General features: G+C 43.5%; 1 protein-coding gene and 1 long non-coding RNA gene across 7 annotated transcripts in view; one reads left to right on the top strand and one right to left on the bottom strand.

Annotated features, from left to right (window-relative positions):
- LOC128797034 (uncharacterized) overlaps positions 1–5281 on the top strand; it is a 92418-nt gene extending 87137 nt beyond the window's left edge. For 2 of the 3 annotated variants that reach the window (XR_008433986.1, XR_008433987.1), the window contains one exon: positions 5196–5271. This is a non-coding gene — a long non-coding RNA (uncharacterized LOC128797034). Of the gene's footprint in view, positions 1–5195 lie in introns of all 3 variants that reach the window. The other variant, XR_008433988.1, reaches the window with a different exon arrangement.
- A 5640-nt stretch (positions 5282–10921) lies between these two features.
- Positions 10922–26090, bottom strand: part of HIC2 (HIC ZBTB transcriptional repressor 2) — a 43162-nt gene continuing 27993 nt past the window's right edge. For 2 of the 4 annotated variants that reach the window (XM_053959228.1, XM_053959227.1), the window contains 2 exons: positions 19801–19944; positions 10922–13610 (listed from right to left, as the gene is read on the bottom strand). In XM_053959228.1, the coding sequence (XP_053815203.1) occupies positions 11862–13574 (1713 nt within the window). In that variant the 5' untranslated portion in view covers positions 13575–13610; positions 19801–19944 and the 3' untranslated portion in view covers positions 10922–11861. Of the gene's footprint in view, positions 13611–18224; positions 18321–19800; positions 19945–24533; positions 24553–26090 lie in introns of those variants that run through there. The other 2 variants (XM_053959230.1, XM_053959229.1) reach the window with 2 other exon arrangements.

Genomic DNA, 26090 nt, shown 5'->3' with positions numbered 1-26090 from the left:
GAGCCAAGAAGTGCAATGCCAGGGTGTTTCTGGCTGCTGGTGTTCCTGAGTGGACCACATCCGGGTCTGCACTTCATCCTGGGTTTCCAGCACTGCCTGCCACCCCACCACCCTCTGTGTGCGCCACAGGCTTGAGTGTCTTTAACAGCAGGGCTGCCATTACCAAGCTGCAGCTGCGTGTTCTGATACTGTCACCCAAAATGCCCAGAAGGGAACAAACTGGCAGCTTATTAACTGAGCTGTAGAAGGCTGGCAGCTTACAAACAACAGCCACCGTGGTCTAGGAGTTCATGTGAGTAAGATGTAGCAAAACAGTGACACCATCACCCATACATGCTGTTACTGAAACATGGGTCTAACCAGGAAAAGGCTGTGGCAAGCAGGCAGGAGAGGAAAAGGGAGGGGGGATTTCAAACTCTGCAGCCCAGAGAAAGAAAACCTTGCGTTCGTGTTTACGTCAGTAGCCTGTCTGTGTGCTGACCCCAGGCTCACCTGAGCCTTGGCAAAGCTCCCCTTTGTTCTGTGTTGGCGTTCAGAATCCAGAGGTATCCACCACTTCGTGACCCATTCCACCCAGACAGCCTGCCCATGATTGCTTCATAAAGCAAGACCAGGAATCAAAAACAGGGCATGTTTCCTGAGCAGAGATGGAAAACAGCTGTGCTGGAAAAAAGGAGGGGTTTTCTGGCTGAGCAGTGGAAAATACAGATCAAGGCCTGGTTGTGCAATCTCTGGCTGGCCTTTGGCTGCTATTGTGGCAAGGGGACCAGCTGGACTTGGCAGGAGGCTGCTGCCCAGTGGTGGGGGTAGCAAGAGCCTCTGGTGACAAGGCTAGAAACCCAGAGCTTAGTTCTGCATGTTTTACAGATTCTTGGGGGGCTGAGAACTGACATCTGGTGATGCTGCTCTCACCACTGTCCTGCAGTCAGATCTGTCTGGCCAGTCCCAGATGGTGCTTGAATGGCCAGGCCTGTTACTGCAAAGGCACAGAGCTCTGTAGGGCTGCAGAACAGCAGCATCATCTACCCAGGTGTGAAGCTCAGTTCTGCCTAGTGCTCATAAAGTGCTCCCTGTGCAGTCAGAGCCAGGGGATGTGGTTATGTTGTCTGGCCAGGTTCCTGTTTCTGAATCCCCAGGGCCTGACTGGGGACTGTGAAGGGAGACTGACCAAAAGATCTTAGAGCTAGAATCTGCTGTGCCACTGCTGTCCTCTGAAATTAAGGAAAAGCTATGTCTTGATTTTACTAGTCTAAAATGCTGCTTGCTTCAAGCATGGCTTCGGGAAGAGTTCTTGATTTTTATCAAGTTCAAAATCTCTAATGAAAAGTAAAGGAACCAGCTGAGTCTGGATCCAGAGACAAGGGGTGCAGGATTCTGTCTGGTTTTTTTGGTTTTTTTTTTTTTTTTTAATCTAATTATTGTGTACAAGAAGGAGAGAATGGGCAAGAACAGAGAGGGAGAATTAGGTCTTTGCTTCAGAGCCAAATTATCCAAAAAATTATCCTCTTCTGCTGAGAAAGCCCTGCAACAACATCTCTCCTCACTAAAAAGAAAGGGGCAAAATGATGAGAAGGCAGAAGCAAGGGAAGTAGGCAGGACCATGAATCACCTCTGGGCTGATACATGCCAGCTACATTGGTCTGTCTTCTTAGCACCTGGAACAGCAGAAGACAGTATGATGGATGTTCTTTGCTGTGTTGGAGCTATGGATGATGCACTGTAACCGCAGGGAGATCGTGCTTTCTTACAACTGGCTCAACTACTGAGCTGAAACATATGGATCCAAACCTTGCTCTGCAGCAGCTTCCAACAGTGTTCATCACTAAGACAGCACAACTGCAGGGCAGAAAAGCAAACCCAAAACTGATCACTGCTACAGAGCCATGAAGGAAAGGAAGGAAGGAAGGAAGATGTGATATGGTGACCTGTAGCAGGGAGGAAACTGCAGAATTTAGGCAAGAGCAGTGCCCAGAGGAGATGCAGAGGGAAGCAATTTTGTTCCAAATAGCAAATTTTGGAGTATTTATGGTTCTGAGTTGGGAGCTGAATGTGATAAACACATCCTATGGAAGGGGTGAGAGACTTAAAGCTCTGCTGAGAGCAGCCAACCTCTCCTGTGGGAGATCCAGTTTGATTCTTCAGGTGCAGCTTATGGGGGCTGCAGGAGCTGCCTCCCACAGCACAAGAAAAGAAGACGACAAAGAACAATGTACTTTGCTATGGCAGTGCACCTGCTTTAACTATTACTGGTTTAAGCCAGGTCACACTAAACTTGGTACACAGCAGGCTGTGCACAAGTGCACACAAAATCAATTTGCTAAAACCTGGACAACTTTGTAAGACATCCAGACAAACAAAACTCAGACACAATATTAATAGTTAGTAACTGCTTCAGCAGTCTTAGGCCTTTTGAAAATGTAGTATTATTGCAGATGAAATCTTTAGTGGTTCAGTTTATCTTCAATAAGAAACAGGATGAAGGCACATTTTAGAAATAATTTGCAAAGTGAGATGTTAGTCTTTCAGCCTTCACTAACCTGAAATTATTCTTTACTGAAAAAATTTCCTTCCTTTTTAACTTCTTAATGCGGTACCAGTCATGATGATTCATTTGAAACAAACATTCTCCATCTTTATCTACTCAGCAGAGTCCAAATGGGACCTCAACAGCGGCTGAAACAACATCTCATAAAAAAAAAATTTGTTCCCATGGAAAAGTTCCAATTTTGATGAAATATTTCCTGCAAGAAAGCAAAAACCAAACCTATCGTTCAAAGGTTTGACCCAAATTCTGCTCTTCAAGAGGGAAAAGGGTAGTGGAGAGGAAGCGAGCGAGTGTGGGTTTGGGAGAAAAGAAATCCTACCAATAAATGGGGATAATGAAAGCAGAGGGAAGAAAGTACAAATTCCCAGGCATTCCAGACATATCTGGTATCCTTTACATCCTGCACTCTGCACTTCAGTTGTACATATTTCAGTGTTCCACTGCAAAGGCAGCTGCATTTCAGTTGGGAGTTACTGTATGAAGAGTTTTGTATAGTTGTTACAAGATCTTATGAGATGAAAAGAGCTGACCACGGCAAAGAAAGTAAAATAGAACATGCAATCTTTTAACTATGCTAGAAACCACTTATGCCACAGAGAAATGGGTGCCAGGAAGCAAAAACTTCCAGAAGAAATTAGAAATAAAAGGGAAAAACCAGAAAAAATTACTGGTAGCTGGGAAAAGACTGCAGGCTCATTACCACATCCGAGATGTTGAAAAACAGCCTCTGGTTTTCTGTAGCTCTTCATCTGTTTTTCTGTTCATTTTTGTCCTTCTCTTTAACCTTGCTGGGTAAAACACATCTCCAAGGACAAATAAAAATTATTTTCTTGCCAGTGCTGCTGACTTTGCAACCTGTCAGAAAACGGACTAAACTTGAAGCTCCTTCAGTCAGTCACTTTAAAATATGGTCAGCATTGTGTTTAAAGAAAAAAATGAACTATATGAATTCAACACTAGGGTTACTGTACTGCATATTACAGCATTCTACTGGGCTCTGGGAGAAACAGCACAACTGAGCTGATGAATAGTGTTACAAAGGAAGTGCTACAAAATATTAGGCTTGGCTCTTGCAGTGTAGTGAAGATGCTTTATTTGTTTCAATTAAACAGGTATTTTATTAAAGAATTATTAGATCAAAAAAAAAAATTGGCCTGGGAACCCAAAAAAATACTATTTAGAACCCAGGTTCAGAAAATGTGAATTAATTTTGCTAGGGTCACATTTAACCTTGCCAAGGAAAAATTACTGAATTGTAACATTGGAGGGGTTGTAATCTGCAGTGGGTGCTTCTGTCATCAATTACATTAATCTTCCATGGAAGCATTTACCCCTTTTACCTGCACCATAGGTGGGTGGAAAACTATGATTTCTTTAGGAAACTTTCCTGCCTCAGCTTCCTTGCTGCTCCTCATAGTTACACTTAGAGCCCAAATAGTCTGGAGGGATTTATGGATTGGCAGGTCCACCTACCATCTATTATCTCTGGCAAACGCTGCTTTCAGACTGCGGTTAGGACAAAACAGGGGTAACTTTTCAAAATCAGCCTCATCTTGCTCAGGGTCACAACAAAAAAAGTGAAATTATCATTGGTCCATTATCCATTGCCTGCACTGTTTCTCTGTGCCTGCCTGGCCCACACAATTAATCCTTTCTTATATTCTAACAAGTGTCAGATTTTGGCTTATGAGCCAAGTGTAGAGGTGCATAAAATGCAAGGTTGAGTGCCTTTTTTAGGCTGTGTATGTGTGGGGGGGTCTCTTTGTGAAGTAACTGGTTCAGATCCGTGGGCAAGAATAAATGAAGAGAAAACATGGAGAGAGTCAGTTATAGGAACAAGGTGAACTCTAGAGCAAGAGACGTAATTTTTCAATCAAGCTTTTAATGAAAAGATCATAAAATAACAGTTCTCATCACTGTACATTAAGACTGCAAATTTCTGAATGCTGAGATCATATTATAATTTCTGTATCTTTTTATATGACACTTGAGTTGAAGCCACAACTATTGTGGCTCTGACCTGAATTCAAGCTCTTGAAGGAAATGAACAGAACATTGCAGCAGGAATGCTGGCCTTTCCCTTGACCTTCCCTCCTTTCCCCCTCCCCAGGAAACATCCAGGGCTTCCAGACTGACTGATAGTTAAGGCTTAAAATTAAAAAAAACCCAAACAACAAAAAACAAAAACCAAAAGGGGTGATGCAACATCCCTTTTTCAGTTGTATCGAAAATATTAAAATAAAATGGGGAAAAATATCCAGCCAGCCAGAACAAGATCCTCTCCTCATAGAAAAGTTATCCCCAGCCAGTCAAAAGTCCCGTGGAAGGTCAGAGGAACAGCTGTACTCAGAGTGCTTCAATTGGTAACTTGTGACAGAGGAAGTTTAAACCAGCCCCACTCCTCAGGGAAAGCAGCACTATGAAGTGGGTCCCTAACTGCCAACAATGCCACATCAAGTGTGGTGGTTCAGACCTGCCCCACCACATGCCACAGGGGCTGCTCTGTTCCAAAAACACGGATCTCCTGATCCCTGTGTTCAACACTGGCCTTCAAAATGCTCAGGAAAATTAGGGAAGTAAGGAAAGAACATGGTGGCAATAGGAGACAATGGAACAAAAATACATTTCTCTCTCTAAACTTATGTTTCAGGATCTTTGAGCTGTTAGTTAAAACAAGGAAAGCAGAATAAACAGCAGTTTTGATGTGGCAGAAAGATGAACAAGGGCTGAAACAAAGGAGTCTTCCTGACTTGGAGGACCAGCTAGGAACCTTACAGCAGAGCTGGAAATGCCTCACAAGGGTTCACAAATCTTTTCCTTTTGCAAGGAAAGCAACAAATTTAGTGAGTCTAACAGGAAGTAATCAAAGGTGAAATTTCTTACCCTATCCTGAAAAAATGCAAAATACGAGGAATGGAAAGGGGCTGAGAAACAGCTTTTCCTTTTGCCTGCTTGTCTCCTGCACCAAAATCAGGATCATAAAGTACCATGGGACTTAAAACACTGCAAAAGGCTACTTTCAGCTACTGAAAGCAACCCCTAAATTTTCTTTTTCAAGAATATGGCCAGTTCTGGAGTGCAAGAATAAGCTTATAAAAATAAAGGATTTTACAGTAAATGGAGACTTTACTGATGTTGAGCAAATAATTACTTAAATAAAAACTAAGAAAAAATGCCCAAAGTCTCTTTAATTATTCCAGAATCACAGCTCTGAGTTAATTTAGATTTTAAATTCTTGTTTAAACAAATGTTTATCCAATCGTGCCATGTCAATGATGAGCGTTTCTGGTGTCTGGGGACAGCTCAATGTTTGCTACCTAGAGCCTCTTAAACCCAGTTAAAATGTAGGGCAGTTTTGTCTCTTCGTTTTTTTTTTATTTGCTTTTTCCTTAACTCCAGTACTGCTGATTTGAAAGGTTTCAGAATTTGGCAAATATCAAGAAATCAGCAAACATCCTTTCTTCATGCTAATTTGTAAGGCTGCAGTAGGTGCTGACTCCGCCAATACTGGAACAAGAGGCTTTGTAAAGCACAGCTTCTCCCAGGGGCTCAAGCCCCCTGTGCTGTGGCGAACCTGACGCTTCAGTATTGTTTGCAAGGCCCACCATGAGATGGCACAGAGGCTGTGGGCTTTGGCACGGAGCTTCCTCTGCCTGTCCCAGGCCTCGACTCCTCACTTCTGAGATCCTTATTGCTACCACAGTAAACAGTGAGGGATGAGAGACACTTTAAAAAGGAGCTACATCCTGTCCTTCAGGCAGGACAACAGACTTGTCTCAGTCACAAGCTGCAATCAGAAGCACACAGCTATTCCTCGAGTGACTTTTACCTTCTCTGGATTTTGCCAGCAGTCACCTCTGATTTAATTTTGTTTCACTAAGTGTACTGGATGTTTCTCTGGTCAAGACCCATATTCCTGCTTTTCAGAACTGAAGCAACATGGTAAAATACTGCTAACCCAGACTTTGAATCTGCACTGCTTGAAAACAATGCTTTCCACACACAAGAGAGAGAGGAAAACAAAAACAAAAACCAAAACAGGAATCTTAAAAGAGTGACACTGTAAATTGAAACATTTAAATACAGCAAAACATAAATTCCTCTTCTATGCAAAGCTACAAAAGTCCAGTCTTTGTATTGTCTTCACAGGTTATGGTTTATGGCTATGCTGAGTCTCTGAGATTCCTTTTTTCTTTTTTTTTTTTTCTTTTTTTTTTAATATATTTTTTTCATTTTTTGAAATCCTGTAGAGAAGACCCTGCGGACACATCTTTGTGTTTGCAACTTTCTGAATTACATTGCAAAACTGTGCATACAGAATCTGAGAAATAAATACATTCATTACTGCACATACATATTGATACAAAAACAACACTGTCAAATAGTGTTTGCACCATCTTTGTTAGATATTAAGACCAGGCAAAATTAATATTTCATTTTCCATCAGCCCCCCCTCAAATGTTTGAGGTGGCTTTGGTGTAGAAGGTAAAAGCTACAAAGGGTCAAGACTAATGATGGGGAGCTTTCTTAAACCTTTTTATTTTTGGCTTCAGTTTTAGCAAACCATCCTCATTGGTCATCTTTAAACTGTTCTACCATGCAGATCGGCTTAGGTTTCCACCTAGGCAGCCTTAGGAGTTTTGGTTGGGCTCTGTGCAGGACTGTAAGGTCTGGAGTGAATCAATCCAGCGGTTCCATTACGGGGGCCCAGAAGACCCGGAGAGCCCAGCCCGGCTCCCAGCCCAGCCCAGGCCGGCCCCGGCCCGGCTCGCACAGGACGAGGCCGCTCGGTGCCCCCGAGGGCAGGGCCGGCAGCGGGCCGTGCTCTGCCGCCACAGCGGCCGCAAAGCCTCACAGAAGCTGCGTGTCAATAGCTCTTTGGTGTCTTCTGTGATCTTTGTGGCTCCTGCTAACAGCCCCAAGTGCACAGAGCTGGGCCTTTGGGGATTTTTTGCCAGGAATTTGGTTTTGGAAGTTTTGCAGTAAAGCACTGGAAAACAGCCCGGCTCCCCGTGGCTAAAGTTAAGGAGATGTGCTGGGTACAGCAGCTCCCAACATCTTCTAACATCCTTTCTTATCTCTAGAGCTTCTTGCATCTCCCTTTACCCTCTTGGTTCCCTCAGACTCCTCTGAGGAAGAGGGAGGCTGGAATGCCTCTACAATAGTGCCTGGGTCTCACTCCCAGCAACATCTCTCATGGATTGAAGAAAAAAAAAATTCTACATGCCATATTTCTAATTGCCCACCCTCTCCCCACCCGCCCGGAGCAGTGCTGGAATGCAGGCTGGGACACAGATTCCCCCTCCCAAGCTGGGGAACACTGTGTAGCCTTCAGAGACAAACCAATGGAAAAAGCAAAGATTAATTTTGACTGGCCCCTAGATCTGTTGAGGTCTGAAACTGTAAAAGTTTATGTAAACAATGAGATAAATATATTAGTACTTTTCTGAGCCAAGTGAGGTTCCATACTCATTCAAATGTGCTTTGGTTTAAAAAATAGTTTTGTGAATTTGGGTATGAGCTTCTTATTCTTTTATACAACTTTTGCTATCTTCTTTTTTCCTGTTATTCCGAAAACATTCTGGAACTAAGTGACTAAAGCATATACTTAAGCTGCCTGGCCTCTTTTTTATCTTTTTTTTTTTTTTTTTTTTTTTTTTTTTTGTTTCCTTTTAAATTGTATTTTTTCCTCTTGAGGCTCTTTGTGTATTTAAAAAAAATCAAAATAAAATTTAAAAAAAAACCAAAAACGCAGCTCCCTCCCCCCCCCCCAACTCTTAAAATCTTAAATATGAAACTAGTGTTTTGCTTTCTCATTAAAATACAGAAAAATGTTGATACAATACTATGTCGTACAAATGCAGTTGAGTGTTTAGGCCCCAAGCAGGCCTGAAACAGTCCCTGAAGTTTTGAGTATTATTAGTAATTCATTATTACTGTCACAATTTGGAAAACGTTGTTTATACTCAGTCTATGGAACACAACTTTACACAGCTATCTGCAAAAAGAACATAATTTCCTTTTGTACAATACTCTTGCTGTACACAGACTTTATGTCGTACTGTTTAAGTGCTGGGGAGGGGATTAAAAAAAAAAAAAAAAAAAAAAAAAAAAGATGCTCCAAAAAGCAGTTTTAAAAAATAGCACTGGGTCCTGAAAGTTCAACGTAATTATCAAGGCTTAATAAAAAAATGAAGACGGGGCCTGGGGCAGGGGGAGAAGCTACATCACCACACAGACGTAAAAATGGAATTAAGAGAGGGGGAGCAGGGGTTTGCCTGCTGAGGAGCTCCGTGCCGGTGCTGCCTCGGGCTGTTCCCGGGCTCGGCTCCCTCGGTCCCAGCGAGAGCCGCTGTCCCAGGGTGACTTCTGGCAGCTCCAGCCTGCCGTCCCCAGCGCCACTGCAGGGGCAGAGCCGCATCCAAACCCCGCGGCACGGACAGGGCCCGTGCCGGCCCTACCGCTGCTTTGGAGATGGGCCCTCGGCCGGGCGGCTCCAAGGGGAGCCAGAGCGGGGTCAGCTCCGCCGTGGGTGGCTGGAGGGGAGGTAAAGGCGGGTGAAAGTGCCGAGGAACTCATCTTGCACAGCTGTCCCTGGGCTCTGCTCAGATTCCCTCTGAGAGCAAGGTAGATGGCACGGCCTTCCCTGTCCTTCCCAAAGACTATCTATTCTGGGGACATTCTCGGGGGGGAGGGGGGGGGGGGGTGCTGACAAAGAATCTAATTCAATATATAATAAAAAATGTGGAAGTGCTAAAGACGCTAAAAGCCCACTTAACCCCCGAAAAGAAAACAGCGCGTCTCAGCACAATTCGACAAAACCAAAAGTCCATGCACCCCTCCCGCGCTCCAGGGCTCGCAGGCGTCCGGGAGCAAGCGGACAATGGCACTGGGAGAAGCACACGGGAGCGGCTGGAGAGGGGCGAGTGTTCCCTGTAATGTGACACCAGGCCAAGGCTCAGCGCCTTCGGGTTGTCTATTGCTTGGAGCCTGGATTCCAGTTTCCTCAGTTCAGTCAATTGACCCAAAAACTTCTCATGGACTAGTCTACCTTAAAAAAAAAACCCAAAAACCGAAACAAAACAAAACAAACAAACAAAAAAAACCAAACAAGCAAAAAAAAAAAAAAAAAAAAAAAAAAAACCCCAATAGAAAATGAAGCTTATATTTGTTTTAGTCAAACATGCTCACTTTTTTCTTCTTTTTTTTCTTTTTTGGTCAAAACTTTAAAAAAATTGTTTGTTTTGTTTTGTTTTTTTTTTTTTTAAAAAAAAAAAGACAAAACGTGAGGTTTGGTAAAACTTACGCATAGAAACTATACTGGTTTGAGTGAAAAAAAAAAAAACACCAAAAACCAACAAATGAAAAAATGCAAGTGTAAACCTTAGTCATTTCAGAAGGGATGATTCTACTGGCTGTGAATTTTTACCACCACAGTCACGGGAGGCTTGAAATAAGCCATAGCTTTCCACAAGGTCACGCCAACAAAGTCAAGGGGGCCAAGAATCGGTGGGCAAAGTTCTCTGTCTTCTCTCCTAAACCAATAGCAGCTGTTGGCTGTGATGTCTTAGGCAGATGTTGCAAGAACATTTTGTTTCTTTTTCTTTTCATTTTTTCTTTTTTTTTTTTTTTTTTGTGTGCGTGTGTTAAATTGTCTAAAAGGGAGGATATGAAACACTTTGGTTTGCTTTCTCCTCCTCTCCCCCACCTTATTGCACTCTGGATTCTAGTAAATTATAGGCTGCTATGCCCTCACCCTCTGTCCTGCCAGGTGTTTACAGACTGACCCAGATGTGCTGGGGGAGTGGAAGATGAGGGGGACATTTTCCCCTCCCCATAGTATCCAGACTCAATAAACAAAGCTGGAAAGGGCCCAAAAAGCTCAGAGAAGTTTTCTGCTTTTATCTAAAAGTGACTACAGACAGCCAAGAGACTGCAAATTGAGCCAGTCCAAGCAGCCAGCACAGCCTCTAGCTCAGTGTATTTTTTGCTTTGTCTTTGGCCAAGCTTTGCTTTAACATTTCTCTAGTTGACTTTTGATGGAAGGACGGGGTGGTAAAAATCCCTTAACTTTAATTTAGCTTCTACTTTTATACATTTAATTACTTACAATTTAAAAAAAATGCCTAATCTTTCACTAACCATCTTATTGTTCTCATGAATTCAAGAGGTAGCAAAGGTAACAAGTCTGTCCACACAGACTTGCTCTTTAGTGAGGGAGGAAAGCTAAAAACATACACACACACAAAAAATAAAATTAAAAAATAATAAAAAAGTACCTATGGAACTTGTAGCAAGTCCAGCCTACATCAAACCCCCTCCCCACCCACCCACCCTAGAATTAACCTCAGACCTTCCAGTTCAAACATTCACATAAACGTTACAATGGTTCTTCCTTTAATAAAACAAGTACCTCTAAGCAAAGAATATTCATACGAAACTACTAGAAAAGTAAAGACGACCCCCTGCTCACTGAAAGAAATTCCCAGGGCATCCAGTCCCTGTTCAGTCATGGGTAAGGCAAAAGAGGTTTGCGTGTTTTATGGGAGAAGGTGGCACGTGGTTATGTGTGCCAAGGACAAAGATCAAAACCAAAATGGGGAGGGATGGTAAGGGAGGCTTTGCCATTTGTTTAAGTGAAGTACTGGGACTGGTGCAGCCCTGAGAGCTGCTCCCCACGCCATCGCCAGCCCAGGGGGACAGGGTTGGGCTCCACCACTGCTGTGGCTTTCCCACAGTCTCTGGAGGGGCTGCCAACCCTGTGAGGTGGTCCACAGACACAGCTTCTGCACTTGAGAATGCTGTTATTTCACAGCTACTTAGGCCACTGAAAAGGTGTGGGGTTTTTTTTATTTTTTGGTGTTTTTTTTTTTTTTTAATGGCAAGAAATACCCCTACTGAGTTTGGTTTTAAAGGAGGTGAGTACAGTGACAGGAACACAGAAAGAGGCAGGGAGGGGGAGCCAGCAGAGGCTGAAAGTTCCCCAAGGTCCCCCTACCTGCTCCAAATAAGCAATATGGCAATGAAGTCGATGTGTGCAAAAAAGAAGAGGCATTTCTTGCCGGGCCATCAAAATTTGAAGGGAGACTGGGACTAAATGCATCAGCTTGGCTGTGGACCTTTCTTTTTTTAAAAAAAGGAAAAAAAACTTTTTTTTTTTAATGTTAAAGCTACATTTGTTTAGGCCTCTCATGACTGAACAGAGTATGGGGAGTTGCCCCCTTTTTTTTTTTTTTTTTCTTTTTTTTTAAGCAGCAAGTCTACAGAAAGGTAAATCACTGCGGATGGGCTTGAAGCTCATTCTGGAGTCTTTGGCTTATGTGGGAGAGGTATGCATTCGCAGGTGGCTGATCAGATTGCGCTGCTGGGTGAATTTCCCACCACACAGTTGACATTCATAAGGTTTTTCTCCTGAGTGGACACGCATATGCTCTGTTAGTCGGTACTGCCGGGTAAAGCGCATCCCACATTCCTCGCAAGCAAAGGGCTTGAGCCCCAAGTGGCTGCGCATGTGCCGTGTCATGGTGCCACGCTGTGTGAACATCTTGCCGCAGATGTTGCAAGGGAAGGGCCGCGTCAGCCAGTGAGTCTTCTCGTGCTGCCGCAGCGTGGCTGGATCCTTGTAGCTCTTCTCACACACTGAGCACTTGAAGGGCCGGGACTCCGCAGCATAGGACTGATTGGGGTTGGACAAATCCTCAGCTTCATCTTTGCTGCCATATGTGCCTTCCTCCTTGATGTAAAGGTCTTCCTCGGTGTGCGTTTCCACATGGGCATTGAGCTGCTCAGAGCTCGGGAAGCCTTTGCCACACGGGATACAGACATACAGGTTGTCACCATAGGCCACTGGCTCAAACCCCTCCTGCCGATAGACATAGTTGGCACTGGTATGGCCGCCACTCTCACTCTCACTCTGGCCACTGTCATCACTGTTCTCCTTACCATTTTCTACCTCCTCCTTACATGGGTAGGGCAGGTCTGCCCCGTAGGCCCCAGCCAGACTCCTCTCCACAGACTTGGACAAGGGCCCCAGCAGGATACCATTGGGCAGCCCTTCACCCTCGTCCCTGTCTTTGCCCCCTTCCTTTCGGTCAAAGGCGTTGTCTTTCTTGATCCACTCCTTCTTGCGGGACGAGTGCCGGAGGCCCTTGCGCTGGCTGCTCTCTGTCAGTGAGTGGTGGCACTCCTCGCTCAGATCCATCTCCATGGGGTCGCTGCTGTCTGCCATGCTGTGAGGGGCTCCGACGCCAGACTCGTCGAACGATGAGGCACTGTTGGCTGCAGGGGCTGAGGCAGATTGGGGAGAGCCGTGCTGGCTTTCGCTGTGCTGCGTGTCATCGTGGGAGGCTGCGACAGGGAGCGAGGGGCTTTTTTTGGACAGGTCAAGGCCTAGCTCCTGGTCACCGGTGCTCCCATTCGCACTGCTGCTCCCACCACCGTTCTTGCTGGTTCCCCTGCTTAAGGAGTGACAGTTCTCTTGGTTAGAGCTGCTGATGAAGACCTCGTCATCAGAGAGCTTTCCCTTAGACAGCTCCTTTGAGTGCGAGCCCTTCAACCCCTCATTTGACCCTGAATAGCGAGCTTGGATGACTGAAGCAGTGGAAAGTCTCTGACTCCTGGCAGATCTCCCAACACCAAGGCCACCAGCCTTGCCAGCAAAGGACTTGCTGTTCCGCTTCAGTTTCTTTCTGCAGAGAGCTGCCAGGTCGTGCAGTTGGAGGTAGCTTGCTGCGGTGAGGAGAGCATTAAAGTTCTGTTCACCAGGCTGGTCAGTCGTTAAGAGCTTGCCAGTATAAATAAAGTCCAAGATCTGCCGGAACACGGTGGGGTTCACCATGTCCGTGTCTAAGTTTATCAGGTTGTCATGCAGGACAAGGGATTTGAAATACATGCTGCTGGCTGCCAGGATGTTCTTATGGGCACGAAACAGGGCATTTTCTACCACAATGATCACATCACAGAGGAAACCTTTGGCTCGTTGCTGGTTCAGCTGCAGTAGCAGTTGTTTGGCATGATTTGGCAGTTCCATCTCCACCTTCTCTTCCTCTCACCTTCACTTTACCACCTGAAAAACAGAAGGATGAGAGGTGTAAAGCTTGCTGTTTCCACTAGAACAGCTTACATTTAATAGACTGGTTTAACACAGTGCAGGCTATGTAAGGCTTGACACTGACTAGGGAGATCTGAGTACATTGAGCCCTGCAAGCTGTGATCCTGCTGGGAATACAGAGAGAAATATTTCTCATGCTAAAACTTGATTCAGGTCTCTAAAAAATCAGATTTGTAATTATCTTTTTACAAAAGCAATTGCTGTTGGCTGGAATCATTATTCAAAAGATACCAGCATGAAAACAATAGTAAGGTACAGGGGAAAGCTCTTCTCTCCTGACACAGACTTGAAGGGAGGATAAGAAGCTAGAAAAAGAGGAAGAAAAGAGAAGCATCTACTTCACTGTCATTTGCATATCTGAGCATGTAAAATAATTAGCATAAGCTGCAGCTTTCCTGCTTTAATGTGTAGTTTGTTTCTTGGCTGTTACATGTTGAAGTCTTATAACACCCAGCTGCTCTGGAGTTGAGAAAATGACATGTAGCAACTAAATCCATTGAAGATGGAATTACCCACACTGAGGTGTGAATGGGAAGCCTCCTTAAGAGTATGAAAAGCTGCTTTAAAAACCACTCCCCTGGCTATGTCCATATCCCAATCCATTAACACGCAGGGTTAGAATCAACCCTCAACTAGCTGAAATTCAGGATGCTGAGCTAGCTAAATGTCACCAAATGTCTTCATAAATCTGAAACATTTTTCTTAATTTTGTTCTGTCTTAAATTTTGAAAGAATTTTGTTTAAAAGAGTAAAGTCAAGTAACATATCTCAAGTCACAGTTTCTCTATCCTGAAATACTGTAAAGAGAGGAAAATTGTGGTTACCTGTATATAGTTAATGCATTTCACAAACAGTAGTCATGATGTATTTTAGTTTAGATGTTTATATTGGCCTTCCCAGTAGTATAGACTGTAGAAAACACTCAGTTTGAGATATGTCAGAAGTAACTGCAGTTGCACGTTTGGTAGATATTACAATCCATAAAGCCCAGAATTCAATCTGGGACTGCATTTGGGAATCCAAGATCAATTTTATTTTTTCTTCCTTGTTTTCTTGGTTTTTTTTGTGTGCGTGTGTTTGCTTGTTTGAAAGTGCCAACTACTACTTGCATTTATCCGTTGAAGTTGATTTAAAATAGTTTCTGAGGTTCAAAAGGAGGAATTAAATACCAAATTAACAATAACCACTATTTAGCTCTCTACTTCCTTTCTTCCTTTCCCAGTTCATCATGTTATTAAAACGTTTCTCTTACTGAAGGAGAAGCAAGCCATAAATACAGAGAAATTAAGAGCTTAAGTTCTCCCTTAAAATAATTATCAGTTAATTTTTTAATTGTTTGTGAGTTCTGCTACCACACTCTGTCCCCTCAGAGTTTAAATGATGAAGCATTAGACTGCATTATGTTCCCTCTGTGCCAAGTATAGGTACACAACAAAAAGAAATAAGGAGTGATGCAGTTAGTATAAAAAATTGCTTTCCTCTAACCTGATTCTTACTATGTGATGATAAATAGAAAGATTGCATTTGGCAGAAAGGTGGTAAATTTATATAATCCATTTCTGCACAACAGAGAAGTTCTGCTTTATGAAAAAAAAAACTACCAAAAAGTAAACAAATGAAATATTTCCTCCAGCATTGTTGCTTGACTACCCTGGTACTTCTCCCAACAGATCTGCCAAGCAGGTGCCTCCCTTCTTCCACAGGACACAGCTCTTCACTTGTTTGGCTGGTCAGCCTGCTGCTTGCTTATGCTTTTGGTGGAATTGCTTGGTGGCTCTTAAGTGCAGCAGCACCTAACTTAGCATCCACAGAGATCCCTCTGGCTCATCACCCTGACCCACAGCTAAAAAGGTTGCTCTGCTTTCCTGTTTGAGTTTGTTTCAGCAATGGATGGCAACCCAAGAAGACGGATTCACCGTGGTGCCTTTGTGCACATGGATGTTGTTCCCAGAGCTTGATGGCTTTAGAAAGGGTGGCAGCCAAGAGGAGGAAGTACAGGCTTGCCATGGTGCTAGTTCCTCCTGTAGTGTTTCTGTAATAGAAACTCACTCTGCAGAATCAGAAAATATGACAGGACAGGGGCTACCTCCATTGAGCAGTGCTCAGAACTTAAAAACCAACTTCTGATATAATTAGTAACATCAGAGTTGCAGGATGGAGGATGCAGCATGTCTGGTTCTAGTGCATTGCTTCCAGAATTGCTGATTAAGGGGAAGAAGCAGCAGCACAGAGGCACAAAATACCCACTTTTATCTAGCTAGGCCAGTAAGAGCCCTTAGTTCTGGGTCACTGAGATACATCTATAGGGGAGGACAAAAACGTGGCTTGCAACTTAACAGAATCTTGCTATATAAATGCATCCTGCTCAAGATAGCAAGAAACAGCCTAGTACTACAATTTCACTACAGACATCATGGTGCTTTTCCATGCATGTAACACACAAAATCCCTGGCTATGATTTTTAAGTGTTCCATAAATGACAAATATGGGAAAGGAAGGGAAACAGTACAGCAAATATTTTCTGCCTAAACGAAGTAGTAGTAATAATAATATGATGCTACTGAAGTTAAAGCGGGCTTATTTCCCATTGATGTAGCACTTAAAGCAGAGGTCTAGAAATCACTATGTTTGAGTTGTCTAAGCCTCAAGGCTTACAACAGCTATTAATGCAGAATATTTTTAGCATTTTACTTTTTTTTTTTTTTTTTTTTTTTTACTTTTTTTTCTTTCTGCCTTAAATGATAATGAAACCAGCCTGCAGAGAAAGCCCTGGAAACAGAGTTAGAATTCTAATTCTGCTACTGACCTTCATGAAAAAGATAATGTTATTATTACTGAGTATGTTCTGCAGCATAAAGACTAGCATAGTACAAGTTGTTTGAATACCTCTATTTATTTCACATGTCAGATTTTACAGAACTGTTCATGTTCAGTAGGACATCTGTAAAAGGTAGGCTAATACCTTCAGTGGATTTCAAAAGCAGTGGTCAGGTGTAAGCAGTATAACCCTGCCTATCAAATTTGAATTTGTTAGCTGAAATCTAACATGGATTTAACAACCCCAAATAAATGAATGTAATGAATCAAGGCAGCAAAACCTTCAACCAAGCTTAGAGCATTGTGTTTAAAATGTTGTCAGAATTGCCCACCAAGGGCTTTTACCAGGACAGGAGTATGGCTTAGAGAACACTCCTTTGGCTGATGCCCCTTTTCTGACAAAAGCCTTATAGCAACCTGCCTTGTGTATCTTGTGCAGTCCTCAACAAAAAATAAATCTAGTCCAGATATTTCATAGAGGCTACTTAAAAACCCTTCTTTGACCATGATGCATTTCAGAGGTGGAGGAGGAAAGGTGTGTTGGAAAAGTTGTTAGCAAAAGAGAAGCAGGCATTATTCCTTAACTCATAGCATTCCTAGAATCTCACTTCTAGCTGAAAGCATGGGACCAAGGACAACTGTGAGTTTAAAAGTTACCTGCCCAAAAAAATGGCAGGTGCAGCCTTAGAAAGCCCTTGCTATCCATTAGTTTGCAGAGAGAGTCTCTTAACAAACCATAACATTTGAAGAACAACACCACAACCCCCCAAAGTCCTAAAAAAATCACAGTGGGTTTATACTTCTTGTATTTCAGTATCATTTTTAATAACCCTTCCTTTTCTGTTTTCTGAAAAAAAAAAAAAGAACCCAGAAAAAAAATATATTCCCAGTTCAGAGGAGCCCTGGTTCAGAAAAGGCTCAAGTGCATGTCTAGCAAAAAACCCAACTCCCCAGACCTCAAGAATACATAAATGTCTCACTGGGGCCACAGTCTTTAAACATTGAATGTGGTGTGCAAAATTTCACCCCTTTGCATTTAAAAGAGGATTACAAAGGCTCTGGACAAATAGCAGCAGTGATGGTCTTTTCCCAGATTCAGCTTGGTTTCCTCACATTGAAGACACACTTTTTTCAGAGCAGTGAACCTGCTCAAATACTCCCATGCTAGAAGGGAATGAAATGAGGCTTAGGCTCTCCACTACCTCCACCGTATCCATGACACTGAGACACAGCACATGCAAAGACATGAGAAGTACAGGGCACAAATCACAGAATACAGTAATGCTGCAAGCAGATGCCACACATCAAACAAAGCTTTGCAAGCTAAGAGCTGACAGCATCTTAATACGCAATATTGCCCCAGGAGCTGGGTAACTGCGAGCTGCTGTGCCCAGCCTGGGGCACACTGTGACCCCGTGGGCAGCAAGGCTGTGCACAACACACAGGCTGCTCCTGGAGCTGTGCTGCTCTCACTACACAGCAGGAAAAACTTCATTTGCTCTCAATTTGCACAGATTCTGGACACCACAGAAAATGAAATTCCTAAACAGAGAAGAGAAATCCCTTCACCCCTTCCAACAGTATAAAATCTACATATTCAATATAGGTTTGATTCTCTTTAATATCACTAAATCTCTGCCTAAAAGTAATTGCTGAATGAATGCTAAATGTATTATCTTAGCAACCTCTGGCAGGAGATGCTATTTGATTTCATCTCTGAGTTATAGATTGCAGCACATGAATATTGTTTACCTTTTAAGAAGCAACACCAGTGAAGCAAAGAATCAATCATAAACAGATCTAAGGAATCACTCATTTCACGTAGAGGATTTGTGGCTGGATGAGAAGGCTAGACACCAAGCACCTGAACAGTGAGTTAACAGTACTGCAGATAAAAACCAACAAACAGATTAGATGTGATGTATCAAATTAGATGCTGTTAAAACGTCAGCCTACTGTGCAATGTTATAATAGACCCAGGAAAAGACAGTGGCCTGCTTACTTATTTCTCCACCTCCCAAGCAGTTGAGCTGCACTGAGCAGACACTGCAGCAGTGAGCATGGAGAAGAACAAGACAAAATGAAATCCACTCTTTCCTACATTGATCTCTCCCACAAATTTATGACATTAAAAATGCTGTGTCCAGCTGCTGCTGGAACTGAGTGAAACTGAAACAGATGACTTCTGCATCCTTCAGTTTCAGATGAACCAACTTTTTTTGGAGCACTTAACGACCCCACTGGGAAGACAACTTTCCTGTTCCCCACTGGCTCATCTAATCATCCTTTCCCCACATCCCAACAGAATCAGGACCCTCAGAGGTGTCAGTGTAGTGGGTGGTTAACAGCCACTAACCTGCCCCAAGGAGTTGCACTTGGCAGGTCATTAGCCCATGACTTTTAAAGGTATTCACATTCTAGAACGCAGAAGCATGGGGGAAGTGCTGGAACTGTTAGTCCAAATGGTTCCCTATCTCCAGCCCCTGCGTGCAGTCAGATAGCAGAATTCAGAAGCTGAGGCACAAACATGCATTTTCATCACTAGCAGTGGAGCAGCAAAAGCTCTGTGAAGAAGGCTCAAGCAGAAAACAGGATGCAGCACCCTTGTTTTTCTCACACAAATATTTAGCACTTTACAATAGCCAAGACCAACATGTGAAGCTACTCAGGCAGAGGTCTGCAGAGATGGGGGAGGGAGAGAAAACATGCAGGACAGATCAGGATGTACAGCTGATTTTGCAGGTGTGGGCATGGAAAAGAGAAGGAAAATGGAGGATGGAGGGACATTTTGCAGAGGAGACCACATCAGCAAACTGAAAGTGGCCCTTGTTTAATTTGTTACATTCCAATTAGTGCCAGGCAGAACTGCCCTCCCAGCTCCCTGAGGCAGGTCTTGCAGGACTCCTGCAGAAACGGCACAGCTTTGCTTAAAGACATGAGCACCTGTCTGGTACCTCTGTGCGGCAACATTTAGATATTTGGGACGTGGGCAATACCTGCTCAACTGCTACCAGCTCCTGGCCCAAAAAGGAGAGGAGGAAAAAAAAAAAAAGAGTAAGATGATTTCCCAGTCCCTTCTCTCATATTCTAGAACAACAAGGACAGCCTGACATGGCTAGGCCCTTCTCTACGGCATGGCAAACTTCCCAGGGAAGGGGAATCTTCATGGGTGAAAAGGGTAGGGGCTCTGTGCATGAAAGCACTAAAATCAGGAGAGCAAAGTTGACTTCCAGTCAGTGCAAGGCTGCAGCAAAGCAGGAACACCTTGCTATACAAGCTGAAACTGTGAGCAGTAGAATGCAGATTTAACCACTTGGTTGCCGCTTACCATGCCAGGTACATTGGGCTAAAGGCACCTCCATCCAGTGCTGCCCGACGTGCCAGGTACATCCCATGATGTTCCATTGAAATCACAACAGGCCATCAATAGAACGTGGCTGCACGGATGCAGAATGGAGAACCAGCAGGGACGCTGTTAAATGCAATTAAAATACTGCAATCAAAATTGAAACGTACATTTTAAAACAGCCACCTGCCTTAAATATGTAACTGCTAGAACAACCTCCCCTCCACCCATATCCCCACAGCTGTTGAACTGTGACGGAAGCAGAACAGAAGTACTCTGCAAGTTTCTTACTGATGCTCTCTGGCCACTTACGTTCATGACTCCCAATAGCACTGAGCTTCAAGGGGATCAGTTCACATGTATCCAAAACCAGCAGATCCCAGGATGTCTGCACCAGCTTCCTTCTGCCCAGAAATTCAGGCAGTGAAATATCATCACCATGTAGAAATGCCTCTATGACAAGAACAGCCCGGTGCCAGAGCTTTATGGTCTCCTTCCTGACACAGTACAGGCAGCAGAAGAAACACTTCAAACCTGATCCGCTCTGTTGTCCCCACTTCCCTGTCCCACTTCCCAAGCCTTTGAAAATATCTTCTAGAGATGTTATGGCATTGGACCAGGCTGGATAGTTTGGTGCAAGGTGGGAGAAGATGACACTGTATACCCTCACCCTCTCCTATTTATAATGATGCTTCACTGATAATTTAATCTCCATTCTTGGAGACTGGAGATCAAGTTGATTCATGGTGAACTGCAGCTTGTATGAGTGTCGCAAAACTGAAGATCTATAATTCCACCCTCCCCTGCCCAAAGGAAAAAGCAATATCATTTCCATGTCAGGGAAAGGCACATATCACAGCTACCCTAGGTTTGACAAGCTGGTTGTATCCTCTGTAGTGCATATCCTTCCCATGTAGTTCCTCTAACCAGCTCCAGCGGGATTATCATGGAGCAGTCTCAGGGCAGATGCTAAGAACAGGTTCCTTTCTACAAGTGGTGATGCTGCCCCAGTGAAAACAAACAAACAAAGCCCAAACCCACCAAAAACCAGTACAGAAATAAGCCTACAGCCTGGCAGGAATTTAACATGGGTTTTTAGACCCTCATGGTGAAGTGAAACATGTGCACAGCTCTTATCACATTGATGGCTGCATGTCTCCAGCTGTGTTTCTGGAGACAGAAATCATACATTTAAAAAGCAAGAATACTATTGATTATCAGCCTTAAAAGATAAAAGGCCAAATGAAAAAGACCTGTAATACTTAATGTTGAAAGAGAGAGAGCATAAAGGAGGACACAGGCCTGAGAAATGAAATGGGTTGTCATGAAAAGGACAGAGTATAAGAAGATAGTTCATTCTTCCTGAACATCTGCTGGGCTTAGGCCCGGGACAGTGTTCCCATCATTCCCACCTGCATACAACTCTGGAACCAAACTCCTTTCACAATGAAATAATACATCTTTTGTATTCAGATGACCCTGTTTTGACTGCAGTAGGCTGAAGATTTTTAAATCTTGTCAATGCAATGAAGAAGTGAAATGTAAGCAACTGTTTGCCTACTGACCTGGGCTGTGCTCAGCCAAGAGCATTTGCTGAAGTAGTCTGAACAGACCACTGCCAGCATGGACAGGCCAACCCACAGTTAACTACCACACTTAAAGCATCATGGGCCAGAGCCCCAGGAACTTGGAGCTCCCCCCTCTCCAGAAGATCACACTCTGCACAGCATTAGAGCAACCTGAACTCTGGCTGCATCTCCCAGCATCACAACTCTGCAAAACCCTCAGCAATACCAGCATTTCTCAGTTTAACACAGGCTGAATGCTGCATAAGGGTATTTCTTGAACAGCAGCTCAAACATGAGGTTTTTCCCACCCAGATTACATCAAATTTGCTTCTTGCTGCTGTGAAGCAAGAGCTCTTCTCCACAGTTGTATTTCCCCTCTAGGGCAGAGTTTAGCAGAGAACTGCTTCAACCAAAGGTGTTTCCTACTGTTAGAACATCTCACTGCAGTCAGAAATGAAGCTTCCTGCCAACTCCTAAACAGAGTGCTTGTATATTATACATTTGTTGCCACTGCTGACACATAGGAGACTAAGACTACCCAAACCTCTACTGGGAGGAGAAGGGGAGCAGCATGGACCTTGCAGATCTTGTCAACCAGAGTCTGGCATTAAAAATTCCTGCTTATCTGCAGAGCACAGTTAATCTCAGGAGCAGAGCAGTGGCATAAAACAAAGCTTCAGAAGCTTGTGACCACTTCGTGACCAGCAGTAGACTCTGGGCTCTTCTCATCCTACAACTGAGCAAATTCAGTTTTAGTTGTACCTGTGTTGCAAGTAGTAAAGGCAGCTCCAATGTCCAATGCATTTAATTCATTTATTTACTCCCTGTTGCATGAAAATAACAACAACTTATTGAACGAAGTAGCTCAAAGGCCCCTTTGGTAAGCAAAATTTCTGTTTCCCAGCCACCTCTCAGCCTGTAAAGAATTCTCTCTTTACAATGCAAGAATTTAGGACATGGCTAAAGGATCGTTGCTACCTCCCAGTTAATCCTAGAGAGTGTCAGTCTTGGGTCCTGTCCTTCAGTAAGGTAGGCCACTTGGCAGGGGGTGCATGGGGTGGCAACCTCATGCTGAGCATCTCTCTGAGGGCAGGAGCACACCTGGCACAGTGGAGAAGGAGGAATATCATGACCCTCTTCAAACCAAGACTGTCCTACAGGACACACCCAGCTGCAGCACTGCTTTAGGGCTCTGAGTCACCACAGGTACAAGCTGATAGCAGGTTGTGAAATGCAGTAATACTGGGGCAAATGCATGACCCTTTCAACTGTCCCTGCAAATGAGGAGGGATCTCCAGGACAGGGATGAGGCAGGCAGCTGGAACTAGTGACTGTGACTCAGACTCCTTGGTTACATGGTTTGTTAGAGCAAACAAAGCCTCAGAGTACTAGGAAAAATGGGAACAGGTTTGATAAAAATCCTTCCAATCTGCCTGTTTATTTTCATTTCTTGTGTGGACTCAGCAAACGTTTCTGCAGAGTGAAGTAGTTTGCACAGGAGCATCTGCATACATGATACTGCTAATATCATGAGCTTGCAATAGTTAACAGCAAGTTTCCATGCTGAGAGGTCTAGTAACTGTCTTAAACCAAAATGTCATCTCTCTCACCAGAAGCCAGAGCAGTGGTGAGCACAATGTGCACAAAACAAGCATTGCTGTCTTGTTTTTTCCAATAAGAAAAAAAATCTCATTCCCTTTACCCATATCTATAGATCCAGCAACAGTTCTTAATATGAATGATACCTTAAATATAGCACTTTTAGCACTTATCCACATTTTTTTCTTTGTTTTTCCCCCAAAACTGATCATACACAGCTCTGTACTTAGCAAAGAAGTCCTTGGTTTTAAGTTTCACTTTAGTGAAGTTTTTCAAGCAAATCACTCTAAAAATTGGTCCCAGCAGTATTAAGACTGTACTGCCTACCAAACATCCCTCCAAGTCAGATGCTTAACCCATCACCCTGAATCCTTTGTCTTTGATTTTTTGCAGCCACCAAGAAGTCTCAGCACATCTGAGCCTGGCAAATGAGAGGAGGCCAGAAAGCCACTATTGGTTGTAAAAGTAGAAGGCCTAACAGACTCAAAGTTCTGCAAACTGCCTGGATTGCATACAAATCTCTCCAAGCTGAAGATGACCTAATGGGAAAGCAGAGTTTATTCACTTTCAGAATTCTTTTGCTGCTTTTCCTCAACCCCTACTTCTTATTTTGACTGTTCTGTTCTTCTGCCTTCTTCACTTGAGACTTCCAGCATTATTTAAACTCAGCTCACAGACTGCAGGGAGGTCACTCTACGTATGTTTCCAAAATCCACCTCTTCCCAGCAAGGCTCCCATCATGCTGGCTTTGTCCTGCAGCCCTGCACAGCAGTGCTCCAGGGCTGCAGATACCTCGGGCACACTTGGCCAGCCCTCCCTGACAGACAGCTTCTCAGCCTGGGGGATTACAGCCCCAGGCACGTTATGAAAGGCAGTCCAGCAAGGTCATGGGGTGTTGAAAACTTTGCTAGAGTCCAAAGCACAGGATCTTCCTCCTTTCCTTCCCTACACGCTATTCTTGTCAAGGTCAAGGATTTCCTGGCAGTCCTCAAAGTACACAAATTATAGGCTTTTGTTATGAATTAAGACTTAAGACTTCGCTTAATTTTAAGAAAGTAGAAGGGGTGGAGCAGGGCAGGGGGAAAGGTACTTTTGCCTAAGATTTGGTTTTGAAAGGGGGATTGACAGCCTAGGTATGTGCTTTACCCTCTAATCTGAAAGCTCCTAAGGACAGGACCCTTAAAAGTATTTTATGCTGAACCATATACAGAGCAAGAGAACCGGCAGCTCCCTGCATCCGTTCCAGTCTGCTCAGCTTCTCCTAAATCAACACTGCCAGAAGGCAAGACAGCACTATAACAAATTAGCACTGCTCACAATTTGTTGAAGTTGCTGTTGCATTGTTTGTTTATTTAAAACACGCGCAAGCACACACACACACAAACCTCCCAAGCCTGCTCTCTGCTGCCATCCCCCAAACTCCAGATTTGTAGTCTCAGAGAGACGAGCAAAGGCTGTGGATTAAACCCATGCAGAGCAACAGCCACTGTGCTGGGATTCTGCTTGGGTTTTGCTCTTTCACTACAAGCAAAACCAAAGAATGCCCACCTTATTCCAGCCTGGACCATGCTGTAGAAATCCATATTTCAGCACCTGACTAGGGAAGTGTTGTTAAGAAAAAGAAAGAGCCACAGGCTTGAAAGGACCCAGCGCTAATAAAACTCTTAGTACTAATGCTATTTATGAACATCCAAGGGATAATCTGCACCCCTTATCAGCCCACAAGATTATAAGATCTTTAAAATAGGAAACATGTCTTACTTCATAAAGCACTGTATAAATTTACAAAGCACAATATTAGTGGTAATAAATAATTGTCAAAGTTGAGCAGAGAGGTGGTTGTAAAACCTGAAGCACCATCACTGTTCCCATTTCATTCTGAGCTCTGTGTAGTAGCACTGTACATTCTTAGGCAAGAATGTACAGTGCTACTTGTATAGCACAGTGCATGCTTGTGCTGACTTGGTCTCTTATGCACCAATCTGGTTTTATTTTAAGGGATGATTTGTGAAATGTGCTATGCTTTTACTCACAGTGGAGAAAGCAATGTTTGATCATGAGGTGATCACAATGAGGGTGATTTTAAAGAGCTCTAGCAGATTCTTATCCTTCCACCAAACAGTTTAGTTTGCCAGCCTGTGTCAGTGTGCCAGCATGATTCCTCTACACAGCATTTCTATCTGTAGGCAATTAGCACACACAGAGCACTCTACTATCAGAGCAATTGCTCACCAGTTCCATCATGTAGCCTATAGAGACAGCTTCCCTTTTATTTCTCTTGGTTTATATGACAATAAGCTCTGGGCTGCTGCAGGCATACTTCTAGAGGACAGTAAAGTCAGCATCATCCACTCAAATGCTTACATGCTTCCATTCAGGTTTTTTTTTTTTTTTTCATTTTAGAGAAGTTTTTTTTCTGTCTTATGAATGCTCTAAATGTTTTCATTTCTGGCTGCTGACCGATAACTGCATCATCCAAAGCATCCCTGCTCATTTGGGTCCAGCATGGCTTTGGTTTCTGGACAGGTGAATGCCACAGATACCACAGCTATCTCTACCAGTTTAACAACAATTAAGGAAATTAAGAGATTTTTTTATTCAAATTGAGACCTTTGCATTGACTTCTGCTGGTGCCAAAATATCATAATTTTATTCTTCAGATAACCCATGATTTATCCAATGTTTAAATACTCGAGTTTAAGTATTTCAAAAGCTACTCGCTTTATATTTGTCACCTAAGGAAATTACTAAGCAATTTGTGCATTTTTTTCCCTGCCAGGAAAAAAAAAAGCCTCAAAGAGCAGAGCCAAATGCATCATCCTCCTTCTTTCAGCATAATTAAAACCATCTCATTGGTAATTATTGTGCTCAAGGTGGGTGTGGGGGAGTGAAAATCTGTAACAGATTCTATTTTTAGAAGATAACCTTGAGAAAAACAGGAGGTACCAGAGAAACAGGCATGAGGGGTGAAGTTATGACAGTACTGAAACTAGCAGGAGACACAGGTGTACCAGGTGTCTGTGCCAGAGAGCTCTGAGAACACAAATGTGGCCACACCTCCTGCAAGATTTAGGCTTGGCTGGCAGGTTTCAGAGGCACTCAGAA

The sequence above is a fragment of the Vidua chalybeata genome, chromosome 18 (genome assembly GCF_026979565.1).
Source record: "Vidua chalybeata isolate OUT-0048 chromosome 18, bVidCha1 merged haplotype, whole genome shotgun sequence".
Classification (NCBI taxonomy): Eukaryota; Metazoa; Chordata; class Aves; order Passeriformes; family Viduidae; genus Vidua; species Vidua chalybeata.
The sequence above is the reverse complement of the archived record's forward strand: the minus strand, read 5'-3'. Positions and strand labels throughout refer to the sequence as shown.